The 18,795-nt window shown below is 40.3% G+C and overlaps 1 protein-coding gene across 2 annotated transcripts in view; it reads right to left on the bottom strand.

Annotated features, from left to right (window-relative positions):
* Nucleotides 1–5,202: 5,202 nt before the first annotated feature.
* map1b (microtubule-associated protein 1B) overlaps nucleotides 5,203–18,795 on the bottom strand; it is a 38,023-nt gene continuing 24,430 nt past the window's right edge. For both annotated transcript variants that reach the window (XM_069168816.1, XM_069168808.1), the window contains exons 3-7: nucleotides 14,810–14,892; nucleotides 13,679–13,819; nucleotides 8,434–13,558; nucleotides 8,098–8,336; nucleotides 5,203–7,510 (exon numbers count right to left, since the gene is read on the bottom strand). In XM_069168816.1, coding sequence (XP_069024917.1) covers nucleotides 7,355–7,510; nucleotides 8,098–8,336; nucleotides 8,434–13,558; nucleotides 13,679–13,819; nucleotides 14,810–14,892 — 5,744 coding nt within the window. In that variant the 3' untranslated portion in view covers nucleotides 5,203–7,354. The remainder of the gene's footprint in view (nucleotides 7,511–8,097; nucleotides 8,337–8,433; nucleotides 13,559–13,678; nucleotides 13,820–14,809; nucleotides 14,893–18,795) is intronic.

The following is an 18,795-nucleotide window of genomic DNA, read 5'->3' as shown; positions in this document are numbered from 1 at the left end:
ATGGCGGTGCCCTGTGCTGAGGTACAGTAAGTTTTACTCTTAAATCAAAACTATTATTGTCATTTATCTCTGTCCAGCAACTTGGAAGTTATGCTTATTTTCGTGCCACGTGTTTTTCTTCGCCAGAAATATTGAACGCATTTTATCACTGACCAACACGACAGCCGGAGAAGAGTTCATCGTTTGACCTGCAGGTGGTGCTGTTGTACTGTACAATATGTCTGAGGAGTTTCTACCATACACTCAGTCCTGCAGAATTTCTGCAGGAGGATTTTGTAGATTTTAAATTATTTTTGACTCCTCGAGTTGAGATGAATAAGAGCTTCTTATAAGCCTATATGAGTGGTTCATATTTTTATTTTAGGCTAAATACACACATTTCCTGTTGTTTTAATTCTGAAATATATTGATTGAAAACTATTGATTCAATGTTGCTATGGTGTTTAAATTTTGTGCTCCTGCTTTTAGTCTTCATAGTGAATGAACATGGAAAAGGACAATGGAAAGAAATATAATGATGCTGATGTATCCTGCAATATGACTTGTTGCCAGTCTTTACTTTCAAATGTCAAGTCAGGTCTGGTAAAGGTCTTCTTTTTTTATAGCAGATTTATGCACAACAAAAGTGCTGCATAACATCAGACAAGACCAAAAGAGATCAAACAGACCTGAAAACAAGAACACATTAAAAAGAAATAAGCAATGAAATCTGTGAACATTGAAGAAATTAGAAATAACAATATCTTGCACAATAACACATGTGTTTTACAAGAGCAGTGAAAGATATTAGAATTAAAAACAGATAAAAAAAAATTGGGCCAAATCAGGAAATGCCAAGTTCGTGACCTGATCTGGAGGACGAGGCTGTTGCACAGTTTTTGAGCTGCCACAGAGAAATGGAAAGCGCTGCAGATATATTCCTTTGTCTAACATATAATTATGCTCTTCCCTGTTTCAAACAACTACAAAACCAGATTTTCTCGATTTGTCAGAGTTCCCAGAGTAGGATCTGAACTTGGAAAATCTGAATATCCATAAAATGCACCAAGGCACATGTCGGGAATATACTAGCTCAACAACTGGGCTTGAAAACATACTTCATATTTAAAACACATGCTCTTTCCTTTAAGCTTTAACTATTTTTTTTAAATATGTAATCTACTCTACGCTGCAAAAATACGGTGGTCTCTTTTGAAAAACAGATTTTGTACATCAAGAGGCTTGTGAGTTAAAAGTAGTTCTGTTACACATATTTGTTTCTGAATAGATGTGATTATAATTACACACACTGCAGCTGTAGCTCTGCAAAAAACTTCACACCAGCTTACATTTTGGTCTTTTAAATCAAACATGATACAATTTTGTGTAAGAAAGCTGTGACATATGTTGTAATTTCAAAACTAATCAGAATTTCACGTTAGATAATGTGTTACAAGTAGGCCTATCATTTCATCTAAATTGGTGCACATTCATCTATTAATTATTTATACAAGGCTGCAGTAAACACCAAATCTTGCCACTAGTTGATGCACCCGTTGACCTACACAGCATTACATAACCAAGGACTGTCGTCCTGAAAAGAGTCCTGCTGCATTTTCCCATTGATGGTCATGTTTGGCTTCCTGATCATTCTGGTCAAAATGTTCAGCCTCCCTAAATTTCTACATCCTCCTGGAAAATCTACAATATCCTGCAGCCAAAAATCAAGTTCTATATCAATGCAGTGTCACTAGCAATCACTGGAATTAGTGGTTTATGAAAATACCCTGCTTCACCATCTTTACAATGGGAAAAGGCTATCATTATCATAGATCATTGATTACATAAACAGCTATACGATGTATAAGCAATAATGAGATCAGATTTTCTTTTATTGAAATAGCTTAAAATGTGTAAATACAACAGATGAAGGCAAAGCCCCTAAACATTTTTACAGGTGTGACAAAGGCAAGTAAATTATGAAGAAACTACCTGTCATATATTTAAATTTAAATTATATTTTAAAATATCATGAAATGGATTTTTTTTTTTTTCATACAGGCCTCAATGAAAAACTGATTTTCCACTGCTGGCAGTGACCTAAGTGGAGAAAAAAAAAATGACTAAACCTGCAGCCATGTGTGAAAAGAGTACTGAGTTATTTGTTAGTTTTGAGTAATTCATTTCAATGATTAAGGTGCATCCTAAATAAACTCTTGAGATAGACGGTCTGGCACAGAGAAAATAGGGCTGGGACAGGGAGGTTCCCCGCTGTTGCCTTGGCAACACGATCTCAGCCCATCCAGCGGAGATTGCTTGCTCAGCCAATCAGACTCTTGGCCTTGGATAATTTATAGTATCCTGCAAGGTGTGTGTGTCTCTGTGGGTTTCTCTCTCTCTCTCTCTCTTTCTCTCTCTCTATCTCTCTGTCTCTGCATATTCATGTCTGCATGGATTTAAAACATTTCTACATGCAGCTCATCTACAGCTACAGGTTTAGAGTTTAATGTGGTGGCAGCTCTTGTTAAGTTTCTCCCCCCCTCCATCCCCCCCAAAAAACAAAACAAAAAAAAAACACACAATCAACAGGGAAACGCTGCATACTGCTGTTTGTAGTGGCTCTATTTTAGCATCCAGACTGTTATGTCCCTTGACAGACTGCCAGGTTTTGATAGTCGCTCTTACATCTTTGATTTATCCCCGCGTGCACTTCCCTTTGGTTTTGGAAAGTGCCTGGGGTGTCCCATCATCATTAATAAATGTCCCCGCAGAAACAATTTTGGAACAGAGAGAAAAAAAAAAAACAGCTGGTGCTGATTACTGTGATAGACTGGCTGCGCCACAGTTATAAAGCCACTGTCCTTGAAAGACAGTTAAATAGGTTAGCCGCCTCCATCCGTAGCAAGACTTATAATGTAGCTACATTGATATGCAGGCCTGTTCACCCGGTGACTGATCATCTACTAAATCATGAATGCCTGTGGCTGCCGGTTGAGAAATAGTAGGGATGCTTTCTCTCATTTGCATAAATTCAGTATAATAGTAATAGCATGTGAAAAGAGATAGGAAAGATTTCCACTGACTACTGTGCTGTATATTCGCTAAAAATTGCTCTAAGGGAACATTGAGCTTGTAAGCCTACAAGCTCAATGTTCCCTTGTTGAAAGACATCAAACATGGCGCTTCAGGTCTCCCACTGCACAACAAAAAGGCTCCTGAATAGTGGAGACATCCTATTATATTGATTAGCTGTGTTCTTAGTATTCTCTGCTTTCCCGTGTCTGATCTGAGATGTCCTTCAGTTTACTACGTATATGCACCAAATTTATGTCATTTTTCTAATTGTCTCCTACCCTACTGGTATATTTCTTACATAACATGTATTTAAATAGGTAAGGATGTCTTAATCTGCTAAAAAAAAACTGCATACTTTTGATTCATTTCTTATATTTTGTCTTTACCTTTCCTTTGATTTTGAGGCAGTAGAAGCTGGTGCTTGCTGCAGCCAGTTTTACGTCTGGCATTGCAACCGTTTCCTCCTTTTAAAAACAGGGCATATTATATTTACGGCTGCAATGCAAAATTGTTGATTTACCAAAGGCCAGTTCGGTGAATATCGAGAGAAATGTTCACCCAAAAGTTATCACAGTTCATCCTGAGGGGAACGTAAGGGTCGGTTTCATGGAAATCTGTCTGCTGGTTGTAAAGACTAAATTCAGGTCACTAACAGCTACAAGTGTGAATCTGCTGGTGGCACTTGAAGAAAAGTCAGGAGATATCCAAAGTCAATAGGATACACGATCTGAGGACATTTTTGTACAAAATCTTATACCAGTCCATAGTTGTGGTGACAGTTTTAGCCTTGCTCAAAATGGTGCACCAGTTAACTGGCAGTAACATCCCCAGAGCCACTGGATGGGTTGGACATATTCATACTATTTCCATTCACAGATAAACTGAATACTATAACACACACCTGCAGCATCAGACAAATACCCTTATTTACAGGATGAGACTGTGTTAAATCACTCACGCACAGCTCTTTCATTTTATCTTCGGTGTTTCACCTCAGACCAGGAAAACTGAGTGTTCAGTCTTATAAATCCCTCCTCAATCCTGTCGGGCTCTCAGGGACACTCGTCAGAGAGGAGGCCATTTTTCCTCCTGGAACACAGTGTGACTTTGTAAGCACTTGAATTTTGACTCTTCTGTTCTCCTTCGGTATAATAGATGAGTTTCTATGTTGCCAGGGAGAGATTTCTGTTTCTGGTTAACAAGCATAGATTTAGGTTTGACGAAAGCGGGTGAGGCCAGCTGACACTAACACTGACTCTAAAAGCAGAACTGCTGTTAAAAGAACTGAAAGATTGACGTTCATGGCCCCCAGAGGATAAAACCAGCAGACTTTGGTGAAACTTTTTCTCTAGTGGCATGATGCGGTTTATGTCTGTTTTCTTTTTTTTTTCCTGTTAATTTCCGTGAAATGTCTCAGCAACTGTTGGATGGAATCGCATGAATTTACAGAGATGCATGGCCCTCAGAAGATGAATCCTCATTACATGGTGATGATCCCTTGACCTTTCATTTCAGTGTCTTTAGCATGCAAAATGTTCAACTTAGCCTGTAAAATATCCAAACATCTGCTTAATGAATTGGTAAAAAAATTTTTTTATAAACATTCATGGTCCTCAGAGGATGAAAAATATTGACTTCCATGATCCTGTGACTTTTTAATGGTGTCAACATGAGTGGGTTGAGTTTTTTGGGTTTCGTGTGAAATTAAATTTGGTGCAGTCCGGTTACACCTCAGGATGAATTTTAAATAAATTTCATGTAGCACCACCATCGGGACAAATATTTACTTGTCAAGTCTTTTGGTTTAAGATCAAATATCTGTAAAACTAAAGACTCCACAATTAGCTGGACTCATTGGCAAATGTTAGCATGCCAACACCTTCAGCTAAGGTAGTGACATTATTAATTTTTACACCTAAAAGACGTCAGCATGCAATGCATCTAGACTTGCAAGTGAGAGATTTTAACATTTGTTAACTTTGTTTTGATTTAGTTGTACATGTACAACCCTTCAGGTCGAGCAGAACAATTTATAAAAGCAGGGAAACATTTTTTAATGTGATGAGTTTGGAGTAAAAAACTTTCTTTGTAATATGTGATAACGCAACTGGGCTCTTTAAATAGAAAAAAAAGACAAAAACAACAATCTTTATTTTTCACAACAGATTTTTATTGTGGTTTATTTTTTTAATGTTTGTTCATTAGTGGGTCCTCTTACAATAGATTTGCCGTATGGGTAGAGGAAATATTGCACACAAACATCAGAAAGCACTAAGGAATATCTTTTACTTGAAACTAATTGCTATAGGTTACATATGAGTTTGGGAAAAGGGCAGAGAGGATGCAAGATCACAAGACAAATATACCACACAGCTGCAGACAAACATTATTAAAGTTCTCCCGAGAGAAAGATAAGGAGAAAAAGGCAGATAAATAGACAGAGAGAGAAAAAGAGGAAGTGTATAGAAAGAAGACAGAGAAAATGTCAGTTCAAGAGAAATGTCAGATCAGAGTTTGTAGGTATGTTGTTGGACGACAATAAGGTCACGGTGTTAGTTTGAGGTTCTCCTGCAGAAAAACTGGGTGATAGTTGCGTCATGAACCCTGATGTCATTTGAGAAATACCAGGTGAGGCTGGTGACTCCACTGAATAGCCACAAAATACCAAAGCCTTTAATCGTCATGTTGTGATTTGTTAAAGTTTCTCCAGAAGCTGGCCTGTCAAAGTTCATTTGTGGCCTCTGCGCTGTTAGTTTGGTTTGTGTCATGTCTGTGTTTAAAGTGTCTAGTTTTTGTTTTACATACTTCCATCTAAAACACACACTCACTCTCACCTCTGTGTGCTGCCCCTCCAAGACTGCACTTCTACAAGAAGCTGATTCCCTTTCATTCTGGCCTAAAGTTTCAGTCTCCCTAAATGCTCCCATCAACCCTGGAAATCTACTGTGCTGCACCCACAATCAAGTTTTATGTCAATACAGTGCCTCAGGCAATCACTGGAGTTCATGTAGCATACATATGTCATGGCACAACCTTGCAAAAATCATATAATGCTCCTCACTTGTATTTAGTCAGCCTATATAGCCCTGTTGTTCATTAATACAAGTCTGAGCAAAATCCCCACTAAAATCAAAAAGAGAAAAAGCCTAAAGTATCATAACTCATGCGTGTCTTCCAACCACTCCATTGGCCACAAAGCTATTCATAATTATAGTACAATGCTTTAGAAAAACAAGACATTTTAAGGTTTATGAAAATATCCTGCTTCATCAGCTTTACAATGGGAAAAGGCTAGCTCCCCTATAGATCATTGATTACATAAAAAAAATGTCTATAAGAAGAAATAATATCCTCTTTTCTCTTCTTGAAATAACTTAAAATCAGCAAATTAATCCATCCATCTGAAATAAAAGGCAAGCCACTAAAAAGATTTTTAAAAGATGTGACGAAGGCAAGAGAGAGCATTATGAAGCAACTTCCTGCTGCACAGTGTAAAAGGCTGTCTGGACAATCAAGCACAATAATTTAAATTTAACATAATAAATTATGACTCAAACATCAGCAGAAACCTAAACTGGAAATTTGTCAAAAAATAAATAAATCTAATAAACGACTTAAAACATAAGGAACGGTTTCATAATGGCAGCGGCACTTTGACTCGCCTGTGACTAACAGGAAGTCAAACATCCTAATAATGTTAATCAGTGTTGAGTGTACGTTCAAGTTCATTTATATTTACCATTGTTCAACTTTTTTGGGATCAACCTCTGGTGTCTACTGGTCAAATCTTCTGCCAGTTCTTATACATTCACTTTGATTTCCAATAAGGCATTAACAGAAAAAAGTTTATCCTTTGGTGTGGATAACAGCCATTATTTCAGAACATACCAGATGCAGGGAAGTTTTGTTCATTGAAAGCAGTTGAATTGATCGTAAGCTCTCATATTTTGATCCGAGGATGCAGAGGAAACTTGTGACATCAACAACAACATCATTATGTGAACTATAGCCTACCAGAATAGACATAATTGGACAATTATGGCTAGGCAGGGTTATTTGGTTATTTATCCCCGCCTAGTTCAGCCCAACTAAATCTTTAGGATTTCAAGGGTGCATTACTTTATATATGAAACATTGTCCTTTGCATGGACTCCCTCAAAGCAAATTTGTATTGGTGTTAGTTCATCCTCTTTGCAGATATTTATTTCATTCTAGCATGTAAGTGTTTAAGTGTCTGCTTAGGCTTTATGCTACATGGATTGGTTTCCCTACCGATCACTGGATTTCCTGTGGAAAAGGCCTACATCTCTATCTTACAAGCTGGGAAGGACTCATCCTGCATGACGACGGTGCTGCTGCTGGCCAGGACCATGATGTTCAGCTCCTGCTGCTTGTCGTGAGTCTCCTGGTACCACTCCCTCATCACATCGGTGTCATGGGTTGGAATCAGAGTGACCTGACACCGGAGAGAAAGAGGACTCTGAACTCAGGCATTCAAAGAATTCATCATCCTTACAAAACTAGAATTGGTATTTTGCGGTTATATGACTCCGCCAACGAGTCAAGTTGCAGTTTTCATTTATGACGTTCATGAGATCACAGTGACCTTGACCTTTGACCAACAAAATGCTTTAAATTCCAAGTGAACATTTTTGCCATATGTGAAGAAATTCCCTCCAGGCGTTTGAGATATTGTGTTCACAAGAATGGATAAATGGATGAGACGAATATAAGGTCACGGCGACCTTGACCTTTGACCAAATATAATCACTTAATCTTTAAGTTTAAGTGAACGTTTATGCCCAATTTGAAGAAATTCCCTCAAGGCATTGCTGAGATATTGTGTTCACGAGCTTGGACACCTGGACGGATGGATGGACAGACAGACGTATATATGGACAGACAGGCAACCCAAAAACATAATACACCCGGCCATGGCACTTGGCCCAAGAGCAGCTAATACCAAGTAACTATGTACTATGTTCAATTTCAGTGTATCGCAGTATTACAAAGATCAATGTTGTATTAATACTTTAAACTTACTTGCATATTGTTTCCCCACTGGGCCTTTCCTTCCAGCACAGCATCGAGGACAGCCCGATTGGGTTCCTGAGCTGTCTGGTCATTTCCACTGACCACATAGTAAGATGACCGCACACGCTTAAAGAAATCAGCATCCACATTTTTGGCACTGCAGTGATTGGGGATGTAAACCAAATCCATGTACATGGGAGGACAGTTGGGCAGAGGTGCCCCACCTGCTACCTTTCCACTGCCTGTACCTGAAAAAACATACCTTTCTTTTAGATAACCTTTCAACAATATGAGAAAATAATGGCAAAGAGACGTAAATGATGGAATTGAGTGGAAAGTACTCACCTGATGTGACACTTTTTACACCTCTGGATGCAGAGGTATTGGTTGCATTTTTGGCATCTTTCCCTTCTCCGACACCTTTCTTGGGAGAAGCAGTCTTTAAGTCCTTCACTTTTGATAGACCACCCTTCCTAGCTGGTGATGAGGACTTTTTCAAGAGCTTTTTCTTGGTGGGCTTCTCTCCTCCATCTGTGTTAGCATTGTGGAGGTTTTCTTCAGCTTTAAGAGCCTCTGGGTCCACCATGCAGACATCGTGGTGACCTGAAGATGGAGCAGAGTCCCTGAGTGCCACCGGAGGAGGATCGGCATGCCTGTAGGTTAGTGTTCTGTCGGTAGGCAGAGTCTCGGAGTCGTCTTCAGAGTCGATGTTTGCGTCTGCTGTAATGGACGGGCACTCTTCTGTCCCAGGTGGAACATCTGAATCTGTCTGAGAGGGGGCAGATTCACTAATGGATGTGGGTGGGGTTTCCTCACATTGCTTGGCAGAGAGCTTACCTCCTGGGGGTGGAGGACCTCCTCCTGACTTGGTCAGAGGCTTCTCCTCATCCATGGCGTTCTCTTCACTGACGAAGTATTCCAGAGGATTAGGGTTGATGAAAGATGGGGACAGTTCTGTCTTGGGGTGACGGTATTCACAGGAAGTGACTAGGCAGAGGTCGACATCTGTCTTAGATGGAGCACAGGGGCTCTTTTTAGTGGAGTCTGGGTCCCTCGAGCCACAGGCAGAATTGTAATTATTCAGAGAAGAGGAGAGAGGTAGATATGATGGGGAAGGAATTTTGGGACTCATAGGGGATTTTTTCTCAAGTGTAGCATCTTCACATTTAAAAGGATTAGTCTCCTTTGCCGGGGAAAGTGTCTCTGCTTTTGAAAGGGTAAAGCAAGATGTTGGGGAAGTTGTTTTGGGAGGTGAGGGTGACTTGTCATATTTCTGCTGTGTGTCAGATTTAGCTATGCTCTCCACAGATGGTGAAATTGGTCTATCTGTATTTGGGGGACTTCCTGGCCCTGGGGATGGCTCATTGGATTGGGGAGAATGGGTAAGAGAGGATGCCTTTGGCGTGACTGGAGACTTATCTGTTTTTTCTGCCGCAGCATGTGGCATGTCTGTCATTTGGCATGGGGTTGTGACAGAAGGAGTGGACTGAGATGCATCCGATGGGGTTGCAGATGTGGCACGAACTGAATCACTCTCCTCAAAAAGCAAAGGTTTCTCCACTGCAGAGTTGGACTCTCCAGACGCTCTTGCATCTTCTCTTGCATCTGATCCATCTGAGGGGCTGTAGTCAACCTCAGTTGGACCATTCTCCGTGGCACGTGAGCTGCTTCCCACCGATGGGTGCTCTGGAGATTGCTTACTAAAGTCCAGGGCTAAGGAGTGGTCCGGGGACTCCTGGCCAAACTCTATTGACATGGTAGAGTGCTCTGGGGATTTTGAGTCCTGCGTCTGTGACCTGCTTTTTGCTTTTGGTGAGATGTCTGGGGAGATAGACATAGGCCTTGGACTATCTTCCTTGATTGGAGATCCCTCAGCCTCGTGGAAGGTGGTTGGGGTCTGAACCACTGAGACAGAGAAAGAGTCGTCTACTTCGGTTGAGTGAGGAGAGCCCACCTCAGCGTGAAGGGAAGGAGAGTCTGTGGTTGGTTCTGGCAAGGAGCTGGTGGCCAGGGAGGCTGTGGATGCTGAAGCTAAATGTGAAAATGTGTCTTCTGCTACCACTTCCTCCGGAGGGGTCCCTGACTTGTCTGAGGTGGTGCCCTCTGAAATGGACATTTTACTGTCTTCCTTGAAAGATGTGAAAGGATTGGTGTCTGATTCGTGCTTGGTCAATGGTGCTGAGGACAAGACTGAATGGCTGTTTTCTCCAGTTTGCTTAGGATCTATATCAAAGGGTGACTTTTCATTCTTCGTTGGGGAATCAGGCTCAGGTGGTGGTGAGCTCTTTGGAGAGGACATTAACTGCTTAACTGGGGAGGAACTTTCTGGTTCTGGCTCCTCAGGCTCTGGGGTAACTATGTTGGAAGAATTTTCTTTATCACTCGTGACCTCCACAATTACTGGACCCTGTCCATTGTCTTCGGACAATGGCAGAGCTCCCACTTTTTCTTCTACTGGTGACTGATAGTAAGGTGTGTGACCAGAGGACTGAGGTGAATTACCTCCTTCTAATGTCTTGTCATCTGGGCTGATGGAGGACTCGGCTGTTGCTTTGTTGCACCCCGCCAGTGTGGTGGACAGCTCAATTGGAGCAGCAAACTTTGATGAAGAATCAAAGATATCCTTGCGGTCCACTGAGGGAGAACGTATAAGAGGTGTTGTTGTGGATATTGACGTAAGTCTAGCTGAGTTGTCATCACACTTCTCATGCGACTCTTGAGCTTTCTCTGCCGAGGGAAACTCCCTACATAATTTATCCTCTTCGAGTGATGAAGGGGGAGATATTGTAGAAGCAGAATGGTTGTAGTCCTGGCCCTCTGTGGCATCACTCTGTGAGTGATCTGACCCTGGAACATCCTGAAGTGGAGAGAGCTTCTTTCTATCGAACTCTCCAGATGCCGATGTCCCGATTCTGCCAACATCCAGTGACGGAGATTCATCGTTGCCGGCTTCGTCACTCATCATATCCCGAGGAGTCAACATCTCATCCAAGGGAGTAGGCACGCTAGAGATTTCAATGGTGGACTGAGTGTGGCCGTCTCTGTTCTCATCGTCTGAGGCTGTGGAGCTCTCAAAGCCAACTGGGAGCATTTCTTCGTGGATGGATGCAGCTGGAGAAACTGGTGAAGACACTTTGGGTGAGGCTGATACAGACAGATTCTGTTTCTCTGCTTCTTTCTGACCTTCATGCTCATTTTCTACATTTTTATTAGTCACATCATCGTCCTCTACGCTACCTCCTTGTTTCATTTCGTCATGTTTGGCTTGGTGATCATCTTCACAGGGAGTAAGATTAATTGTATCTAATTGCCCCCTCTGAGGTTCGTAAACTTCTTCGGTCTCTCCTTTCTCTTCATAATCCCCTCCCTCAGATGTCTCCTCCATTACAGTTCCCTCATCTTCAAATTTCTCAGAAACACTGCCATTGAGTTTTCCCTTCACTACTTGTTCCTCTGGAGTCTCTCCAGTGTCTCCTTCCACCTCTGTTGTGGTTATCCCCTCATCCACAGACTCCAGAGCCTCGGGTGACTCTTTGGTCTGTGTCATTTCTTCCTGGTGGATTATCACAGCCTCCTTTTCCTCAATTTGTTGCACACTTGCATCATCCTCCACAAACTCTTCAGCTCTCAGCTCCTCAAAGTCCTTTGTGAGGTCCTCCGGTGAGGACATAAGAGCTCTTTCTGCCTCTGGATCCTCTGCAACAGCAGCAGCACTAGCTGCCAGTTTGCTGCTATCGAACTTGGTCTCCTTCTTTGTCACCTTTGACTTTCCTTTCTCTTTTAACTTTGATGGAGTTCCTGCATTCTTTGAGGCATCATCTTTTTTCAGGGGCTTTGGTTTAAGATTCCTTTCTTCACCTGAAGTGGCTGTCTTTTTTATGTCTTTCGATGGCCTTTTGACATCTTTCTTTTCTTCCTTCTTCTCTTTCATAGGCGAGTCTCTTCTAACATCCTTTTTTATAACTTTCTTTGCCTCCTCTTTCTTTACTTTTTCATCTTTTTTACTTTCTTGTTTGTGGGTATCGTCTTTTTTTGCTGCTTCTTTTTTAATCTCCTTTTTCTTTTCCACAGATGCTTTGCTCTCCCTTTTTACAATCTTTTCAGCTCTGGGTTTTATTTCAGACTTCTTTTTTTCTGGAGTTTCATTCTGGGCTGCTTGCTCTACCTTTGCTTTTGATTCTTTCTCAGATGCCTTTACCTTTTTTAAGGGCACCTTTTCTTTTTTCTCTGTCTTTTGTGTTTTTTCATGAGCTGATTCTGCATCTGTCTTTACCTTCTCTGGCGTTTCCTCTTTTGATTCCTTCCTAATGTTTTTGCTTGGTGATGGCTTCGGGGTAGACTTCAGGCTCTCTCTGCTGTCTGTTCTGTGTTTCATCTTAGCTTGCTTTAGTGTTGGTGTTGACGGCATTTGAGCGGACATCGCTTTTTGAGTGACAACTGGCTGCTTCAAGAAGTCCAAATGCTTTAGCTTTTCTAAACCTTCAAAGATGTTATGCTGGGTGGCATTTCCAGTAAAGAGAACGCGCACAACCTTATCTAAGGGATTTGCAGGGTGCCACACGATGAGTGAAGAGACAGAAGTCAAGTAGGAGAGAGGGAACTCAGATTCTTTCCCATTCGGAAGCAGAATGGAAGTGGTGTCTTTTTCACTACCTGTCCACTGCTTCATAAAGTGCTGCATCTCCTTGCTGTTCTTCGATGGATTAAGCACATACATCTCAAGCTTTCCGACGCCCATTTTCTGAAAAAGTATGATTGGTTCTATTGTGTTCCCTACAGGCCTTTCCAAAGGCTCGATCCTCAAATTTAGCTTGGTGAGGAACTGCTGCGTGATCGATGCCTCCTCAATATTCCTGCGCACTCTGTAGTTTGGGTCAGGGTTGCCCAGGTTTTCAGGAAGATTCACGAACACAACGCCAATATCTGGAGAAATCATGCTCTTCACCCAGTCGCTGTTAGCCGTCGAACCCTGGGACTGTTCCTCCTCAAGCTCGGCGATTTTCCTCTGCAGCATGCTATTGATGCCTGGCAGATTGTCGTCACCGATGTGCGTCAGGAGGATGGAGTCCACCCGGTCGAGGTGTCTCACCAGCTTCCAGAAGCAAGACCTCCTGTCCGAGCCACCGTTAATGAGCATGTTGAAGCCGTTGACAGCAAAGAGAGCAGAGTCACCGCGACCACCGGGAAAAATGTAACAACATGGTTTGGAGAGTTTGAGGAATCCACCTGAAGTTGGTGGTTCCAGCATGTCAAAAGGAGATGGGATCTCTACTGATTCAGATAAATACTCTGTGAACTCTGAAAGGCCCTCCATCTCAGGGAGAATGAGAGTAGAGTTTAGTTTCATGTTAATGAAGTCTTGCAGGTTGTGTTTGTCCAAGTTGGAGTTTTTCCAGTCGCCTTGTTCAGGGCAGGAGAGCGTAAGGTTGGCTTTGTTTGCTGGGTGAATGGTGCTGAGCAATTCACCAATCTGGGCAAGAGAGAAAGTAAGTGATGTTCATAATTTTTTAAATTCTGGAGTCAGTAGTGAAATAAATGCAGTTTTAAATTCAGTATTTGATTCTTGAGGGTGTTTCCCATGTTGGCTCACCTCTTGGTCAGTGAATATGTCTATGAAATTGAAGAAAGAGAAAGATCCAGACTGAAGGATCAGCTCCCCGGTGTTTTCAGAGCATTGCCCGGAGAGGACCAAAAGTTTGTGTTTGGCAGTGTCTGAGATCATTAAACGAGCCTGAAAATTGAAAGATGAAAATAACATTTATTTGTAACACTGATTTAGATAAGAGCACTGTTTTTACAGTTGAGTTTTTATATTTCTGTCAACTTCACTGGATTTCCTTAATGAAATATTCTCAAAATTCTGACTGGTTACCTTTTTATTAACAGCATTTACTTTTACTGCAATACTTGAGTACATTTGATATTAAAAAAGAAAACGTTTAATACCATGTCGTCAAAATCAGATACTTGAAGACTTTTACTCGAGTGATTTATTTTTAAAGAAAAGTATTTATGAGACAAAAAGTATTTATTTACTGCAGCTGCTTAAGAAAGAGAAGAAATATTATGCAACAATGTAACAGAAAGGGAAAGCCTTTCTGCTGCAGCAATTGGCTTAACGATTTAGCGTATTTGAAATATCACCAGTTCCATGTCACTCAAACCCATTAGATAATTAGTCAACTTCTTTTGCTGTCTGCTCTGCTAAATTTCTACTCATCCCTCTCTGCCTCTCTGCGGGTCTTTTTTTTTTTTTTTTTCTACTTCGGCAAAATCAGCTGTTCTGGGCGTCTGGCCAGGTCAACCCTTCTGTTTAGTGAGATATGATTAATGCACAGTTTGACTGCAGACATGGCCAGCGGGTGGAGGCAGCGCTGAAAAGGAGCAGTGACACAAGAGGAAATCAGGCGTCATCTATGCTCCTCCTCCTAAATCTGTGTAACAATAAGGAAAAGCTGCTGTTCTACCAGTACATGATGGATTGCTCTAGTCCCTTAGATTCCTTAATTGTTTATTCCAGCCGACAGCAATAAACATGTTGGACAGTCAAGGCTGAGTAATAATCCTATTCAAGCTGTAAATCCTTCGTAAATGTTTTAAAGAATTTCTGAAACACTCTCTTGATAGGATAATAGAAGGTGAAATATCAAGTTACAGAGAGAATAAGGAAGCGGTTATAATAAAATCATAGCTTGTCAACAACAAATAGAGCTCATCTTACCTCAGTACTAACTGCTTCATCTGATGGGTTGATCAGCACCACCGTCTCCAGAATATTACTTTTATGATGAAGAATTCTCTGCCCTGAAGAAAAGAAAATAGTTGCAGATGATAAAAAATATAAACTAATTTCATCATCACATAATTTCATTTTACCAAGACATTTGACAGTTTTTAATTCCATGCCTGTATGTTATATTGTTACGTGCAGCTAAACACTTCAAATTTCAGTTTTTCAGTGTGTATATTAGAGCTGAAAGCATTAACCAATTAACCGAGAAAAATATTTCAGGGCTATTTTAATTATAATCTAGGAAAAAAATGTAAACAATACATCATTTACATCTTCTAAGTAATGAGGATTGGCTGTTTTTCTTCATTTTAAGGGATAGTACATTGAATATATTCAGGTTTTGGACTTAGTTTAATCAAAGAAAATAAGAGTCATAAGTCATAATCTTGGCGATCGGGAAAGAGGGGCAGGATATTTACTAATTTACCAACCAAACTATTAGTCAACTATTCAAGAAAATAATTGGTAGATTAATTAATCATGATTATAATAATTAGATATAGCCACTTCTAACGACAGAAAATTGGTCAAAATGTCCTTGAACACATCAAACTACAGCAATTCTCTTTGAAAATATGATCAGTTAGTACTTTATTTTGAAATCTAATGTAAATCATGGAAATGAAACCACCAGGAGTACAATCAAAAATCATCATGTTTCACGTCTGCCCTTTTAATGTTAATTTAAACAAGTGTAAGTCTCACAATAACTAAAACAAACCCCAAAACATAAAGACAAAACAACATCTAGTATTCACTTTCTTTTTTTTCCTTTGATATTTTCATAATCTCTGTTTCTCCATATTTTAATGAGGTGAAATTGGGATTACAAAGGCCTAATGAATCTCCGCTCCTGTGATTCTTACGGAGGGCAGCGCTGTGCAAATTTATCAACTGATTCATCAAAGACAGACGATCTGGCAGCTACAATATGGCTGTATAAATGTTGATGGTCTCTGCAGAGTAAAGCTCTTCATCACTAAAATGGATGAAACCTCTGGAGATTGAGGTGTAAAACCACTTAATCCGACTCCGTGACATTAAAACGGGCTTTAGGGTTAAACTCCTCCTCCGTCACCCTTTGTTACATCTTTTAGCTTGTCTCCGGGGTGCTGCATTTTTTTGTGACGATTATACAATACGATTTTTTTTTTTTTATTGTATGATTAAATATTATTTTGTTTCCTTAATGAATTCACTTTTCATTCATTTAACTGCACAGAAAATCCCAAAGTTCCACATTACAAAACAATCTTACTAATCAGCAGTAAAATAAACTTGCAATGACTGATTATTTTTTTTTTTGTTGACTGTTTTTTGTTTATTCATGTTTAGAGTTGGTTGGTTGGTTGTATACACTGAGTCTGTAGAGCTTTATCTCAAAAACACAACACTGTTTAAGCAACACAATAAAGCCGCAGGCCACGAAGTCAAAGCTAAACAAAGACGCTACAATTCTCTGTAGAGCTGGTGATAATTGTGGGTAAAACACTGACTACAACAGGTTTAAAGTAGTAGTACTCAAATTTATAATATGCATCTTTATCACACATACTCTTCACCATTTATGTGTTGGTAGAAATCCAAAATGACCCTTACATTTTCTAAATATTCATTATTCGAAATAAGGTTTGACAAAGATGTCAGACATTACAAATTAAATAAATTAAAAATAAACCTTGACTTCGGGGCTGCAGCTCATGATTATTTACATTATTGATCATTCTGCCAATCAGTTTCTGAAGTAATCAATAAATCATTGTCAATCAAAATGTCAGAAAGTAAAATATGTCCATTACAGTTCAACAGAATGAAATAAGATGCTTTCAAATGTCTTGTTTTGTTCAACCAATAATCCAAAACCCCCAAAATATTTAATTTACTATCACAGAGGAAATGAAAACCAGAAAATATTAACATTTTGGGGGGACAGTTTTGCTTTGAAATTTTTTAATCTGTGACTAATTAATTATTAAAATGAACTATTTTTCTGACAGTTGACTGCTTGTTTCAGCGCTACTTGACCTCCCTAGTCGCTCCTGTGAGAACAACACAGACACAATGATTAGTAGCTTCACTGTTAAGACCCAATAATTGTTCATTCACTGTACAACAGGGACTAAACAGTTATTGGATGTTAACAGCTTTGCCACAAAGAACATTTCCTCGAATAAAACCAAACTGTCTGACGGGCTCATAGTCGATCATCCAAAACATGGGATGATTGATTATGATAAGGCCTTTGATCCAGCTCTGTGTGCGCTGGGGGAGTGGGTGACCCCAGCTAATAACAGGGGTGGGCGGGAAACAGTGATACAGCATAGTATAACTGTGATCTTCTGTGTGGCAATATTTTATTGATACACAGAAGCCAAATATTGCTATTTTATTATATATGTAAATGTATCAGGTGCATGCAACATTTATGACAGGTTTTTATGACTGTTTTTCTCATTTTGCTGCAATAAAAATGACAGAAGTGAGATGAACAGATCGAAAGTTATTAGACAAAACATGTTGACATGGGACATAATTAACTATTGCAAAAGGGTAATAAACTGCAATACTCAGCATATTGCGTGTGAAATTGCTTTAATACTATATTGTAACCTAAGTATTGTGATAATATGGTATTGTGAGGCCTCTGCTGAGTCCCACCTCTCGCTAACGAGACATGAATGCGGTATCTCGAGCATCATTATTCACCCCAACACATCCGGCTTCATTCAGTCCCCTCATGTCTGTCTTCGTTTCTCCTCTTTGTTGTCACATTTCTTTTTAAATACACAAATCAATACATTCCCACAAAGCGAACAGATAAAGGAAAGATCCTATATTGTTCACTGAGATCTTTTTTTCCTCTGGTACAAACAAAGGAAACGTTGCCACCAGAATTTTCAAGAAAAGAATGAGGTTTTTGTGATGGTGGTGAGGTGTTGCTGAGCTGTAATTCAGGAGACAGAGTGCACCTGGTCTCCAGAGACGTGATACTGCAGCAGCTATCTGACCGCTCGGCCGATTCCTCCATACATATTTCATCCAGCAGATTCTCATCATGGAACACAGGACCATTAACTGTGCCGCCCCCCTCCCAGAGGCCTGTCACTCCATACGGAAAAACTCCTGCATTCACTGCTCAGGCTCTATCACAGTATATGACCATTAGACTCTAATCATCTGGGGACTTGGGTGAAGGCAGAAATAATGACTGCGGGTTGCGTTATTTTCCAGGCACTCGTCAAGCCTTTAGCAGTTCCCATATTGCACTCCAGTTGTTTTATGGAGTTAGTTGTCTGGAGGGAAAGATATTCTCAGTGGGACTTTAATTTTCAGGCTGCCTATGAATTTTATATCATGACGGATCCTTAAATGAAAAAAAAAAAAAGGACATTGTTGTCTGCTCTTTGCGGGGCTGGAAGCAGAAAGGAGAGCGTTGTGGGTTTTTTCTTTGCCCCGGAAAACAATTGATTTAGGCACCAAAAACGATGTAGTTAGGATCAGGAAAAGAGTGTGGTTTGGGGTTGAATTAAGTAATTTTACACACAGTAAGTAATGCTACATACGTCACTGAAGTTAATGTAGGTTATAAATTAAATATGTTGCGTTATGTACGTAACTTTCTTTAGTGACTTAAAAGAAATCAATGTTGACAGACTTGAAACACCAATGTCTCCTTTCACGCCTTTGCGAGGCAAAACGTGACACTGAGACCTCTAGTGGACTGACAGGTATATTGCACATATTGGCATGATAGTGGGCTGTTTTGCACTTGTGATCTAAGGTTGTTGTTCAGACTGCCGGGCCAAATCCATGATTTGTAATACCTAGATTGGAAGTCGGGAAGGCAAAAAAGCCCATTAAAAATCCACTTTTGCAAACCGGATCCGAACCACATTTAGAGGTGGTTTGAAATG

This window comes from Embiotoca jacksoni, unplaced genomic scaffold (assembly GCF_022577435.1).
Source record: "Embiotoca jacksoni isolate LCO1_2020_lvr unplaced genomic scaffold, fEmbJac1.0.p SCAF_10, whole genome shotgun sequence".
Lineage (NCBI taxonomy): Eukaryota > Metazoa > Chordata > Actinopteri > Embiotocidae > Embiotoca > Embiotoca jacksoni.
The sequence above is the reverse complement of the archived record's forward strand: the minus strand, read 5'-3'. Positions and strand labels throughout refer to the sequence as shown.